Below are 13,123 nucleotides of genomic sequence, written 5' to 3'. Positions count from 1 at the left end.
AAAAAAAAAAAAAAAAAAAAAAAAAAAAAAGCAAGAACTATTTCATATGGAAATAAGCATGGTATATAATCATATGCAAAAAGAAAAAACAAACTTTTTTATTTTTAGAGACAAGGTCTCACTGTAACCCAGGTTGGAGTGGCACAATTACTGCTCACTGCAGCCTCAACCTTCTGGGCTCAAGCAATCCTCCTACCTCGGTCTCTTGAGCAGCTGGGACTTACAGGCACATGCCACCAGGCCCAGCTAAGTTTCTGTATTTTTTTGTGGAGACAGGGTTTCACCATGCTTCCCTAGCTGGTCTCGAACTCTCAGGTTCAAGCAATCTGCCTGACTTGGCCAACCTGTGCTGGGATTACAGGTGTGAGCCACCACACCCAACCAAACTTTATTGTTAATAAATTAAGGTATATTTAAACGTGTAACTATTCACACCTTCATTTTATTCAAAAGGGAAAAAAGTAATAAAATCAGGGAAATCTGTTCTCATTGCTTATTTTGAGTCTTTGTTATTTTCCTTTTATAACAACAAAAGGTATTAAAAGAATCAGCTACATCCAGGCACGGTGGCTCACGCCTATAATCCCAGCACTTTGGGAGGCTGAGGCAGGCAGACCACCTGAGGTCAGGAGTTCGAGACCAGCTTGACCAACATGGCGAAACCCTGTCTCTACTAAAAATACAAAAACCAGCCGGGAGTGTTGGTGGACACCTGTAATCCCAACTACTCGGGAGGCTGAGGCAGGAGAATCGCTTGAACCTGGGAGGCAGAGGTTGCAGTGAGCCGAGATCACACCATTGCATTCCAGGCTGGGCGACAGAGTAACAGTCTGTCTCAAAAAAAAAAAAAAAAAAAGAGTCAGCTACAAAACAATCTTAACAATCTTATGCAAGGATATGCACACCAACTTATTTACCAAATAAGCGTCATAAAACTGTTTATTTTATTGCTTTTGTCAAATGCCTGAAATTTTTTTGTTAGGATGGGCCATTTTCTGATTTGCCTGAAGCCCTGTGATAATTTGGGAAAAGCTGATGAGGCTAATAATCAACTATCAGCAGGAGGTAGGAGAACTCAAGATAGTAAAATTCCTAAGGGAAGCAGGACTGACAGAGTCTAGAACTTCCTTCCACTCTTGAGAATCCTAGCACACCTCAGAAAAAAAGGTATATTGGAAACACTGGAGAAGGGGATATAAACAACAGTAACCAACGTAAATTCACCAGGTAAGGTTTCAATATCTACTAGGAAAGGTGGTTAAAAGCACATGCTTGGAGTCACATTGCCTGGCTATGCTGTTTACTAATAATACAACCTTGGGCAAGTTACTTAACCTTTCTAAGCCTCAGGTTCCTCATCTATAAAATGAATAGAACAACAGTACTTACCTCATTAATATTATTGTGAGGATTAATCGACATGTGTTCAGTGCCTAGAACGTCCTTACAACATATTAAATGTGCAACACAGCTATCTATTGGTAGAAATTTGACCCCACAATTCTACCTCTAGGAATTTGTCATACGAAAATAATCAGGCAAGTATGTAAAGATGTATGAATAATATGACGTATTGAAGCATCATTTGTAAAGGCAAAAAACTGGGAACATCTTCACTGTCTAACCACAAGGAATTAATTAATTATAGTTTGTTATTAGGTGGAAAACAATGTAGCTATTGAAACGATGCTACAAGTTTGTATTTACTGACTTGGAAAGATATTTGGTGTAGGGATGTATGAAAAAGCAAGTTACAGACAATATTATAATATGATCCCCTTTTCATTAAAAAAAAAGAAAATGTACATATTGGAAAATACGTATTGTTCTATAGTTACAGAATTTTATTTATATAATTTAAAAAGATGGCAGGGCAACAAGGGTCACATCTGTAATCTCAACACTTTGGGAGACCAAGGCGGGAGGATCACTTGAGCCCAGGAGTTCAAGACCAGCCTGGGCAACATAGGAGACTCAATTGCTACAAAAAAATTAAAAATTAGTCTAGGCATGGTGGTGTGCACCTGTGGTCCGCTATTTGAGAGACTGGGACAGAGGGATCCCTTGAGCTCAAGAGGTCAAGGCTACATTGAGCCATGCTGGTGCCACTGTACTTCAGCATGGGCCACAGAGTAAGACACTGTCTCAAAAAAAAAAAAAAAAAGAAAAGAAAAAAGAAAAAGGAGTAAAGGAACCATCTACTGTTAAGTGATAATCAAAAGGTCATTTTAATGCCTCAAGTTTTTAAAAACAAATTAGGCCGGGCGCAGTGGCTCAAGCCTGTAATCCCAGCACTTTGGGAGGCCGAGACGGGCGGATCACGAGGTCAGGCGATCGAGACCATCCTGGCTAACACGGTGAAACCCCATCCCTAATAAAAAAAAATACAAAAAACTAGCCGGGTGGGGTGGTGGGCGCCTGTAGTCCCAGCTACTCAGGAGGCTGAGGCAGGAGAATGGCATAAACCCGGGAGGCGGAGCTTGCAGTGAGCTGAGATCCAGCCACTGCACTCCAGCCTGGGTGACAGAGCAAGACTCTGTCTCAAAAAAATAAAAAAAAAAATTAATACTTTCCAAATACACAAAGATTCCATATGATATACTTGAGTCTTAAGAGCTACATAAGGAGAAACAGACGCACTAGGGCTCAAGCAGTAAAAAAATCACAATATACTTTGTTTAATCAGAGAGAATTCAAGTAATCTTTTTTCACATGGTTTAACGCCGTTAGGGGCAAGAGAGATAAATGGCACTAACTTTTTAAGGCCACTAGTTAACAGGGCAATAAAGACCCCTCAGTCTGCTCATAAATTCCACTGGGGAAAAAATGGCAATTATAATTATATAAACAGAGTTATTCAAACAAATTTATTTGAATTGTTTGAAAGACAGAACAGGAATAAACAGTAGCTTTTCATAAAAACTTCAGAATATGCAGAGTTATTAAAAAAAAAAAAACCTAACACAGGTACTTGTGAAAACTAGGATTAAGGGAAAGCATCTATGTTAACACTTAACAGCAAATCAAATGACAGTTTATGATTATTACCTCTATACTAAAATAACCTCTGTCCACATAATCGCCAAGAAAAAGGTATCGTGTATTAGCAGGTGATCCTCCTACTTCAAAAAGTTTCATCAGATCAAAAAATTGGCCATGGATGTCACCACACACTGAAACAAGAAGATTATTAGACAAGGGAAAAAAATCTCTAAAATAACAAATTTTAGTTAAGTTAAAATGTATTTTACAAAAGACATAGTATAAATGCTATCAAGAAATGTCTGAGAAGGAAGTAGTCTGTGAAGAGTCATGATTAGGATGATGTGTAACCAAGTGTTCATATGCTCAAGATCTAGAAAAAGATGTAACAGAAATAATGAAATTTGTGGTCAGTGACAAACTGTTATCTACATTTACAAAGATCGTCTCTAGGACTCCAAGGATGTGTTTTAAGTTTCAAGATGACAAAATTACAATGGTGGCAGTTAAAATATCCATTCTAACTCAATACTTTCTGTCGCTCTCTAAATGGTCACTTTTGGCATCTGATATGATATCAAGGTATTTGACCCTAACAATTGAAAGCAAAGTTAAGTATTGAATCAAATTGAAGTATGGTCAACACAATTGATGAAACCTTAACAAAAGCATATTAGACTAACTTCTACACTCAGATTATTTAGAATCATGTCTATTCACTGAAAACAGGCAATCTTTTTTAAGTATGAAAAATAATTTGGAAATTCAAGATAATGTCCAAGTAATATTGATTTAGTATACAGTATCATTGAAAACAGTAAGTTTTAAATCCAGACAACTAAACAACGACATAATAAAAACAATACCCAAAACATGAATAAGCTTACCTGTGATTGGAGCTTCTACTTCTATCATGGTTTTCTCTCTCCGAAGGATGGCAGCACCCTCGTTGATAATTCTAAGCGCAATTTCTTCATCTACTCGACCTTCTTTTACCAAGTGGTTCTTCAGAACATCAACCCTGGGTATCCCATCCAAATCAAATACTTCTTCAGATGTCAAGCGATGTGTTGGGGGGAAAGGGACAGCTGCAAATTTTTTTAATTAATAAAAAATAAGTCACCAAAATATATTAACTTAAAACCAATAATTGGATCTAGATAAGAATAAAATTGTAAAGCAGAGATTTTTCTTTCTTCTTCATTTATTGGGTAGAACTGTTTTTCTAAATAGTAAGTAAATTATACCACTTTTAAAGCTATTTATATTAACATGTTCTTTGTTGAGAATTATTAGAGAACTGAGTTGTCTCACAAAATTAAGTTCTTTCAGAATAACCAAAGCTTTTTTGTTTAAGCCAAAACATTTTTAGGCAGAACTCTCAAAATATTGTATTATAGTATTAGATATTCTTTACCTTAAATGAAGTACAAAAAATACAATTTAATGCTGGGAGTATTGGAGCATGTCTGTAATCACAACTACTTGGGAGGCTGGGGCAGGAGGATCTCTTGAGGCCAGAAATTGGTGACCAGCCGGGTCAACACAACGAGACACCATCTCAAAAAAACCCCACAACACTTTAATACCAAATAAGCCTAAATAGAAAGAAATTCCAAATACAAGGTGATTTGCCTTAACCCTTTCTAACAAGAACATAAAAACAGTGTTTTCTGACCAACTTGACTATACACTTCTAGAGATATAGACCAAACACCAGATGCTTACTTCTGAAATGTAAATTAATTTAGTAGGCTTAAAATAATAAATCATAATTTCAAAACATTGATTTTTCTCCTACCTTAATGTTTCACAAAACACTTTCATTCCAAATTTTTTTATTTTTTTGAGACGGAGTCTCGCTCTGTCGCCCAGGCTGGAGTGCAGTGGCCGGATCTCAGCTCACTGCAAGCTCCGCCTCCCAGGTTTACGCCATTCTCCTGCCTCAGCCTCCCAAGTTGGGACTACAGGCGCCCGCCACCTCGCCCAGCTAGTTTTTTGTATTTTTTAGTAGAGACGGGGTTTCACCAGGCTAGCCAGGATGGTCTCGATCTCCTGACCTCGTGATCCACCCGTCTCGGCCTCCCAAAGTGCTGGGATTATAGGCTTGAGCCACCGCGCCCGGCCTCATTCAAAATCTTTACGCATAAATTCGAAACCAGTGCATTCCTTATCATTGGAGTCACTTTTTGAGTCACCTAATACACATTCTGAAAGCAAATCATCTTCATTTCCATCTAAACTGTTTGAGATACAGCACTTTTTGCATATGTGTAAAATGTTATCACTGTAAATTTATCCCTGTAATTTTTTTTTTTTTTTTTTGAGATGGAGTCTTGTTCTGTTGCCCAGGCTGGAATGCAGTGGCGTGAACTCAGCTCACTGCAACCTTCGCCTCCTGGTTCAAGGGATACTCCTGCCTCAGCCTCCCGAGTAGCTGAGATTACAGCATCCGCCATCATGCCCAGCTAATTTTTGTATTTTTAGTAGAGACTGGGTTTCACCATGTTGGCCAGGCTGGTGTCAAACTCCGGACCTCAGGTGATCTGCCCGCCTTGGCTTCCCAAAGTTCTGGGATTACAGGCATGAGCCACTGCACCTGGCCTATCCCTACAAATTTAACCAAAAGTTCCCATTTCATCACAGTTAACTAGTTGGTTTTTTCACTCTGCAGTACATATTTATGATTTCTATAAGAAATCACCAACTGTACTGTTTTTAAGTGATATTTGTTGAGTGTAATGGAAAACATGAATGTTTATTTCAATGGCATCTAAGCACAATTTTGAGGTCATATACCTAGGAAAAATTACTATATAGTAAGTTTTTCTTATTCCTTTTTTACTGAATCCAACAAGTAAATCTTTATGCATTCAAAATCAGCTTGGACTGAAGCAGTTTCAGGCTCTTTACTGAATAGTACTTTGCTTTGCAAAATAAAGAAAGTGAGAGAGAAATGTACATTAGGAGTGTAATAAATATAGACGGAAATGTAAGGCAGCTCCCTCTTTTCTGAAAAAAAATTTTTTAAGTAGGCCGGGTGCAGTGGCTCACGCCTGAAATCCCAGACTTTGGGAGGCCAAGGCTGGTGGATCACTTGAAGTCAGGAGTTCAAGACCACCTGGCCAACATGGTGAAACCCTATCTCTACTAAAAACACAAAAATTAGCTGGCCATGGGGGCGCATGCCTGTAGTCCCAGCTACTCGGAAGGGTGAGGCAAGAGAATCACTTAAACCTGAGTAGGCGGAGGTTGCAGTGAGCCTAGACTACGCCACTGCACTCCAGCCTGGGCAACAGAGTGAGACTCTGTCTCTATCTCTATCTGATATATATATATAGAGAGAAATATATATATCAGATATATATATATAAATATATATACATATATATATATATATCTGAGCATATGGTATACAGTATTTTCCTGATGCTTTAGGGTCTTCGTGATATCAATTAATCACAGAGAAGCCTGGAAGTGTACAGGACGCAACTGCTCCTTTACCATTTCAAGCTTAAAGTAATAAAAAGAAGAAAAAAAAATGGGTTACACGATCATATGCAATTACCAAGAAAGAATGATAACAACTATTCTCATACCAGGAGAAAACATTAAAGGAAGAGCTCATCCTTTTACAAAATGAGATATAGAACTAAGGCAGAGGGGATGCCAACGCATTTCTGAAAGACTGAATGCACAATCTTTTTTTATTATTATTGATATATACGTAAAAATAAAACTGGACTTTATTTCGCCTTCAGGCAAGAAACATGTATTATCATGTACTTTTTTACTCATCTAGAGTAAGGCATTAAAATATATTTTACCCCCAAATATAGCTGTCAAGACTCTAATAAAATAAAAGCCTCAAAGTATGTTTTTACCAACCAAGAGATTAAACAAACCATTATATATGCTAAACCAAATTGGCCTCATGGTAGAGTAATTGTTTAAAAAATAAACATTTTTAATGAACTGATGAACTAAATAGGAATGCAAGTGTTACTTTCGGGAATAATTATAAAGAATGAGAAGGTTAAATATTTCTTAACTAATAAACAACAAATTTCTGAGATCAAGACAGAATCACGTTTTTTTTTATCAGGTGCAGGAAATTTTTTTTTTTTTTTTTTTTTTAAGCACTCTACTTGGGAAAATAAACACTATTTAAGATGCTGTGTTCTGGCCGGGTGCAGTGGCTCACGCCTATAATCCCCACACTTTGGGAGGCCAAGGCAGGCAGATCATGAGGTCAAGGTTTTGAGACCACCCTGGCCAACATGGTAAAACCTCGTCTCTACTAAAAATACAAAAATTAGCTGGGTGTGGTGGTGCACACCTGTAGTCCTAGCCACTTAGGAGGCTGAGGCAGGAGAATCACTTGAACCCAGGAGGCAGAGGTTGCAGTGAGCCAAGATCGTGCCACTGCACTCCAGCCTGGCGACAGATCGAGACTCAGTCTCAAAAAAAAAAAAAAAAAAAAGGAAAAGAAAAAAAAGCTGTGTTCTACATGGTGAATATTTCCTATTTATTTATTTATTTTGAGACAGAGTCTCACTCTTGTCGCCCAGGCTGGAATGCAGTGGCGAGATTTCAGCTCACTACAACCTCCGCCTCCTGGGTTCAAGCGATTCTCCTGCCTCAGCCTCCCAAGTAGCTTGGATTACAGGCGCCCGCTACCACACCCAGCTAATCTTCGTATTTGCAGTGGAGACAGGGTTTCACCATGTTGGCCAGGCTGGTCTCAAACTCCTAACCTCAGGTGATCCGCCTGCCTCGGCCTCCCAAAGTGTTGGGATTACAGGCATCAGCCACTGCACCTGGCCTAGATGATATATACTTCCTAACAATCAACAACATAATTCCACTAATGGCTCAATTCAGTTCAAAACATAGAACTTCCCAAAAATCCACCTATGAGACCACTCCCTACTTCCCCTTAGCCAGACACAAGTGGTACTGCATGTTTTCATGCACACTGTGAATGCTCTACCTCAAGTCACACTGAAGAACTATAATGTATTCACCTGAAAAAGAAAGTATAAACTGACTCCATGCCACAGTTAGTTATCTAAAGACCTGTATTTCCTATTTATTTTTCAACTCAAGGCACTTCTACATTTCAAAACCAGCTAGGACAGTTTTTAAAAATGTGTACAGGCTGAGTGGTTAAAAAACGTCACCCACTCATGAGTAAAGGTAGATGAAAGCTATAGGGAATCAATGTTAACATAACACAGAAAATAAAAATAGGCAGTTTCAAATGAGTATGTTTTGGCTGGGCGCAGAGGCTCATGCCTGTAATCCCAGCACTTTGGGAGGCTGAGGCGGGTGGATCACTTGAGGTCAGGAATTCAAAACCAGCCTGGCCAACATGGTGAAACCCCATCTCTACTAAAAACACAAAAAATTAGCCAGGCGTGGTGGCCGCATGCCTGTTGTCCCAGCTACTCAGGAGGCTGAGACAGGAGAATCGCTTGAATTGGGGAGGTGGAGGTTGCAGTGGGCTGAGATCGTGCCAGTGCATTCCAGCCTGGGCGACAGAGCGAGACTCCGTCTAAAAATAAAAAATAAAAATAAAATAAATTTTAATTTATCAGCAAATAAGAGAAAAAAGGCATGTATAGTATTGTTTTGTAAGTGGAGAAAGGGGCTTCAGCAGGAGACCTGACGGGGCAAAAGGTAACTGTCCAAATAGAATCTGGCCTAAAACAAGTTGCTCAATAGAGAGTCAAAATTTTTTTTCATCAAAAATTAATTCTCTGGCCAGGTGGCGTAGTCCATGCCTGCAGTCCCAGCACTTTGGGAGGCCAAGGCAGGTAGATCACTTGTGGTCAGGAGTTCAAGACCAGCCTGGCCAACATGGTGAAACCCCATCGCTACTGAAAATACAAAAATTAGCCAGGCATGGTGTCACGCCTATAGTCCCAGCTACTTGGGAGGCTGAGGCAGAAGAATCGCTTGAAGCTGGAGGGGGCGGAGGTAGTAGTGAGCCGAGATAGTGCCACTGAACTCCAGCCTGGGCGATAGAGACTTTATCTCAAAAAAAAAAAATTAATTCTCAACTATCACTTTGTTTTGCAACTCCTAAAGCATTTTAAAGCATTTCCATATAGTTTTCAGGCTTTTAAAAGGTTTTTCTTTTTTATTTCTAATTCATCTTAAGCCAAGTATTTCTGCTTTTCCAGTTTTTTTCCTCCTCCATATATACTTTTTTCTCCTAATTTTCAGACTATATTTCTTCACTTTTCTATATTTGTGATAGGGAAAAACCAGAAAACAAATGTATATACATGCAATACAAATAGTCAACAACTGAAATGGCTAATAATAGAGGATTTGTTGGAACAATCTAAAGAGCTACAAAATCGGCCAGGCATGGTGGCTCACGCCTGTAATCCCAGCACTTTCGGAGGTCGAGGCAGGTGAATCACCTGAGGTCAGGAGGTCGAGACCAGCCTGACCAACATGGAGAAACCCCAGCTCAACTAAAAACCCAAAAATTAGCTGGGCATGGTGGCGTGCGCCTGTAACCCCAGCTACTCAGGAGGCTGAGGCAGGAGAATCGCTTGAACCTGGGGGGGGCGGAGGTTGCAGTGAGCCGAGACCACACCACTGCACTCCAGCCTGGGTGACAACAGCAAAACTCCATCTCAAAAAAAAAAAAAAAAAAAAAAACCAAACAAGAGCTACAAAATCTCAAAACCTAAAAATCTTGATTTGGTAACATTCATTTTGACCAAACTGTTGTGTTGAAAATCTTCCTTTTGTCCAAATTTTGACATGAAGGGCATATCTATATAGTAACCAATAATATTCACAAGGTATTTTCACTCACATTTATTGTACAGTGGCTAAAAAAATAGGACTGAAAAACATTTTAATTTAGGAAGTTGGAAAAATAAACCAGGAACACAGACTGATCAGGAATTGGGAAAGAGGGGATGATGGTACAGAGATCTTCTTAATGTTTCTACCACTGGGCAAAGAAACCTGAGAATTAACTGATCCCAAGGACTGCCCTCTTAGCCCTACGAGGCCTCTAACTTCAACAGGGGTACAGCCTGTGCCAAGTGAATAACTTGACTCCAAAGTATCATTCAGATGCCTAAGGTCAGTTAATCCCATCGTGCTTCCCACCACTGCTATCCTTGGCAACTATCCAAAATACAGTCTCTACATCTATACTTCCAAATTTTTGTCTGTATTTCTTGCCCTCATACCATTTCCTTCTTGCTGTTCTCCCTCCATCCTTTTCATTGGGGCCTTCAGAATTCCTATAAGATTTTGTTTTCATCTATCCCACAATCCCTACACACAATCTTTTTTTTTTTTTTTTTTTTTTTTTGGCAGAGTCTCGCATTGTTGCCTGGGCTAGAGTGCAGAGGCGCAATCTCAGCTCACTGCAACCTCTGCCTCCCAAGTTCAAGCAATTCTCCTGCCTCAGCCTCCCAAATAGCTGAGACTATAGGCGCACACCACCACACCCAGCTAATTTTGTGTGTGTGTGTGTGTGTGTGTGTGTGTATATTAGATGGAGTCTAGCTCTGTTGCCCAGGCTGGAGTGCAGTGGCACAATCTGGGCTCACTGCAACCTCTGCCTCCCAGGTTCAAGCGATTCTCCTAAGCAACTGGGATTACAGGCATGCACCACCATGACTGACTAATTTTTGTATTTTCAGTAGAGATGAGGTTTCACCATGTTGGCCAGGCTGGACTCGAACCCCTGACCTCATGATCCCCCTGCCTCAGCCTTCCAAAGTGCTGGGATTACAGGTGTGAGCCACCGTGCCCAGCCAATTTTTTGTATTTTTAGTAGAGACGGGGTTTCACTATGTTGGCCAGACTGGATTTTTTTTTGAGATGGAGTTTTGCTCTTGTTGCACAGGCTGGAGTGCGATGGTGCAATCTCAGCTCACTGCAACCTCCGCCTCCCAGGTTCAAGCGATTCTCCTGTCTCAGCCTCTCAAATAGCTGGGATTACAGGCATGCGCCACCACGCCCGGCTAATTCTGTATTTTTAGTAGTGCTGGGGTTTCTTCATGTTGGTCAGGCTGGTCTTGAACTCCTGACTTCAGGTGATCCACCAGCCTCAGCCTCCCAAAGTGCTGGGATTACAGGCGTGAGCCACCGCACCCGGTCTCTCTGTTCTTTAGCTCTACACAGAATACTTGTAGTGTCTTGCCTTTCTAGTTTAATTGAATCTTGGGTCTCCTGAAGGATACTTCTCAAATTCTTTTTTCAAAGTGGATGGTGCTCATTTTTCCACATTCCACTAATCCCAGGGGAGGCTTCAGCATTCTCTTAGCTCTCCATTAGCACTTCCAACATCATTGCTCCACTAAGGAAAAAAAAATGCCTCCTCCTTTGAGATTCATGCCTCTGGCTAGTTTACCCTTATCCCGGCTATCTATTAAACTAGTGATTATAGGCTGGGCTCCACGGCTCACATCTGTAATCCCAGCACTTTAGGAGGCTAAGGCGGGTGGATCACCTGAGATCAGGAGTTTCAGACCAGCCTGGCCAACATGGTGAAATCCGTCTGTACTAAAAATACAAAAATTAGCCAGGCATGGTGGCGGGCTGCTATAATCCTAACTACTAGGGGGGGCTGAGGCATGAGAATTGCTTGAACCTGGGAGGTGGAGGTTGCAGTAAGCCAGGATTGCACCACTGTACTGCAGCCTGGGGAGTGAGACAGTAAGACTTTCTCTCAAAAAAAAAAAAAAAAAAAAAAAACTAGTCATCAAAAGCTCAAGTTTCTGGCCCACAAGTCTTATCCATTCTAAGTTCTACCATCGTCAAGGTCTATGTGATAACCTATCTAAAACTTAAGAACTGGCCAGGCGCAGTGGCTCATGCCTGCAATCCCAGTACTTGGGGAGGCCGAGGCGGGTGAATCGCTTGAGGTCAGGAGTTTGAGAATAGCAGCCTGGTCAACGTGGCGAAATCCCGTCTCTACTGAAAATACAAAAATTAGCAGGGTGTGGTGGTAGATGCCTGTAATTCCAGCTGCTTGGGAGGCTGAGGCAGGAGAGTTGCTTGAACCTGGGAGGCAGAGGTTTCAGTGAGCCGAGATCACGCCACTGCACTCCAGCTGGGGCAACAGAATGAGACTCCATCTCACAAAAAAACACCAAAAAAAAAAAAAAAAAAACCAAACAGGAAAAACACAGGTATTAAGAAATGTTTACAGAATTAATGATTATAGGTTCCAAAATACTTGTTTAACGACACTAATTTATGTAGCAATAACAATATATTTATAGTGTTTTATTCATAGTTGACCAAGTACTTTCTCATACATAATCCCACATGATTCCGAGGGACATCCTGTGAGTTTGGTCAGGCACATTTTTGTTTTTTGTTTTTTTTCCAACACAGTCTCGCTCTGTTGCCCCGCCCCAGCTGGAATGCAATGGTGAGATCTCAGCTCATGGCAACCTCCGCCTACCAGGTTCAAGCAATTCTCCCTACCTCAGCCTCCTGAGTAGCTGGGATTACAGGCACCCACCATCACACCGGGCTAATTAGTATATTTTTAATAGAGACGGGGTTTCACCATGTTGGCCAGGCTGGTCTTGAACATATGACCTCAAGTGATCTGCCCGCCTCTACCTCCCAAAGTGCTGGGGTTAGGGTCAGGCAAGTTTTATCTCCATTTCACAAACGACAGATAACAAGTTCAGAGATGTTAAGTTGCTTCTCGAGGGGTTTCACTAGTAAGAAGTAGAGCCATAGCTGAAACTGAAGTCTTCAGAATGCTGCTCCTGTATCATCTGCCTTTATACCAACATAATGACAATTTTCTTTTGACAAAAGGAGACATCAAAAGGCTGATCATGGCTGGGCATGGTGGCTCACACCTGTAACCCCAGCACTTTGGGAGGCCAAGACAGGACAATCACTGGAGCCCAGGAAATCGAGACCAATCTGGGCAACATAGTGAGACTCCCGTCTCCATAAAAAATAAACAAAATTAGCCAGGCATGGTGATGTGTGCCTGTAGTCCCAGCTACTTAGGAGGCTGAGTTGGGGGATCGCTTGAGCCCAGAAGTTTGAACCTACAGTGAGCTATGATCATGCCACTGCACTCCAGCCTGGGTGACAGAGCAAGATCCTGTCTTGAGGTAAAAAAAAA

General features: G+C 40.9%; 1 protein-coding gene across 3 annotated transcripts in view; it reads right to left on the bottom strand.

The window, feature by feature from the left end:
* Positions 1 to 13,123, bottom strand: part of PPP3CB (protein phosphatase 3 catalytic subunit beta) — a 64,735-nt gene that overhangs the window by 43,668 nt on the left and 7,944 nt on the right. For all 3 annotated transcript variants that reach the window (XM_017854575.1, XM_017854572.1, XM_017854573.1), the window contains exons 2-3: positions 3,870 to 4,070; positions 3,049 to 3,173 (exon numbers count right to left, since the gene is read on the bottom strand). In XM_017854575.1, coding sequence (XP_017710064.1) covers positions 3,049 to 3,173; positions 3,870 to 4,070 — 326 coding nt within the window. The remainder of the gene's footprint in view (positions 1 to 3,048; positions 3,174 to 3,869; positions 4,071 to 13,123) is intronic.

This window comes from Rhinopithecus bieti, unplaced genomic scaffold (assembly GCF_001698545.2).
Source record: "Rhinopithecus bieti isolate Rb0 unplaced genomic scaffold, ASM169854v2 scaffold_36008, whole genome shotgun sequence".
Taxonomy (NCBI): Eukaryota; Metazoa; Chordata; class Mammalia; order Primates; family Cercopithecidae; genus Rhinopithecus; species Rhinopithecus bieti.
The sequence above is the reverse complement of the archived record's forward strand: the minus strand, read 5'-3'. Positions and strand labels throughout refer to the sequence as shown.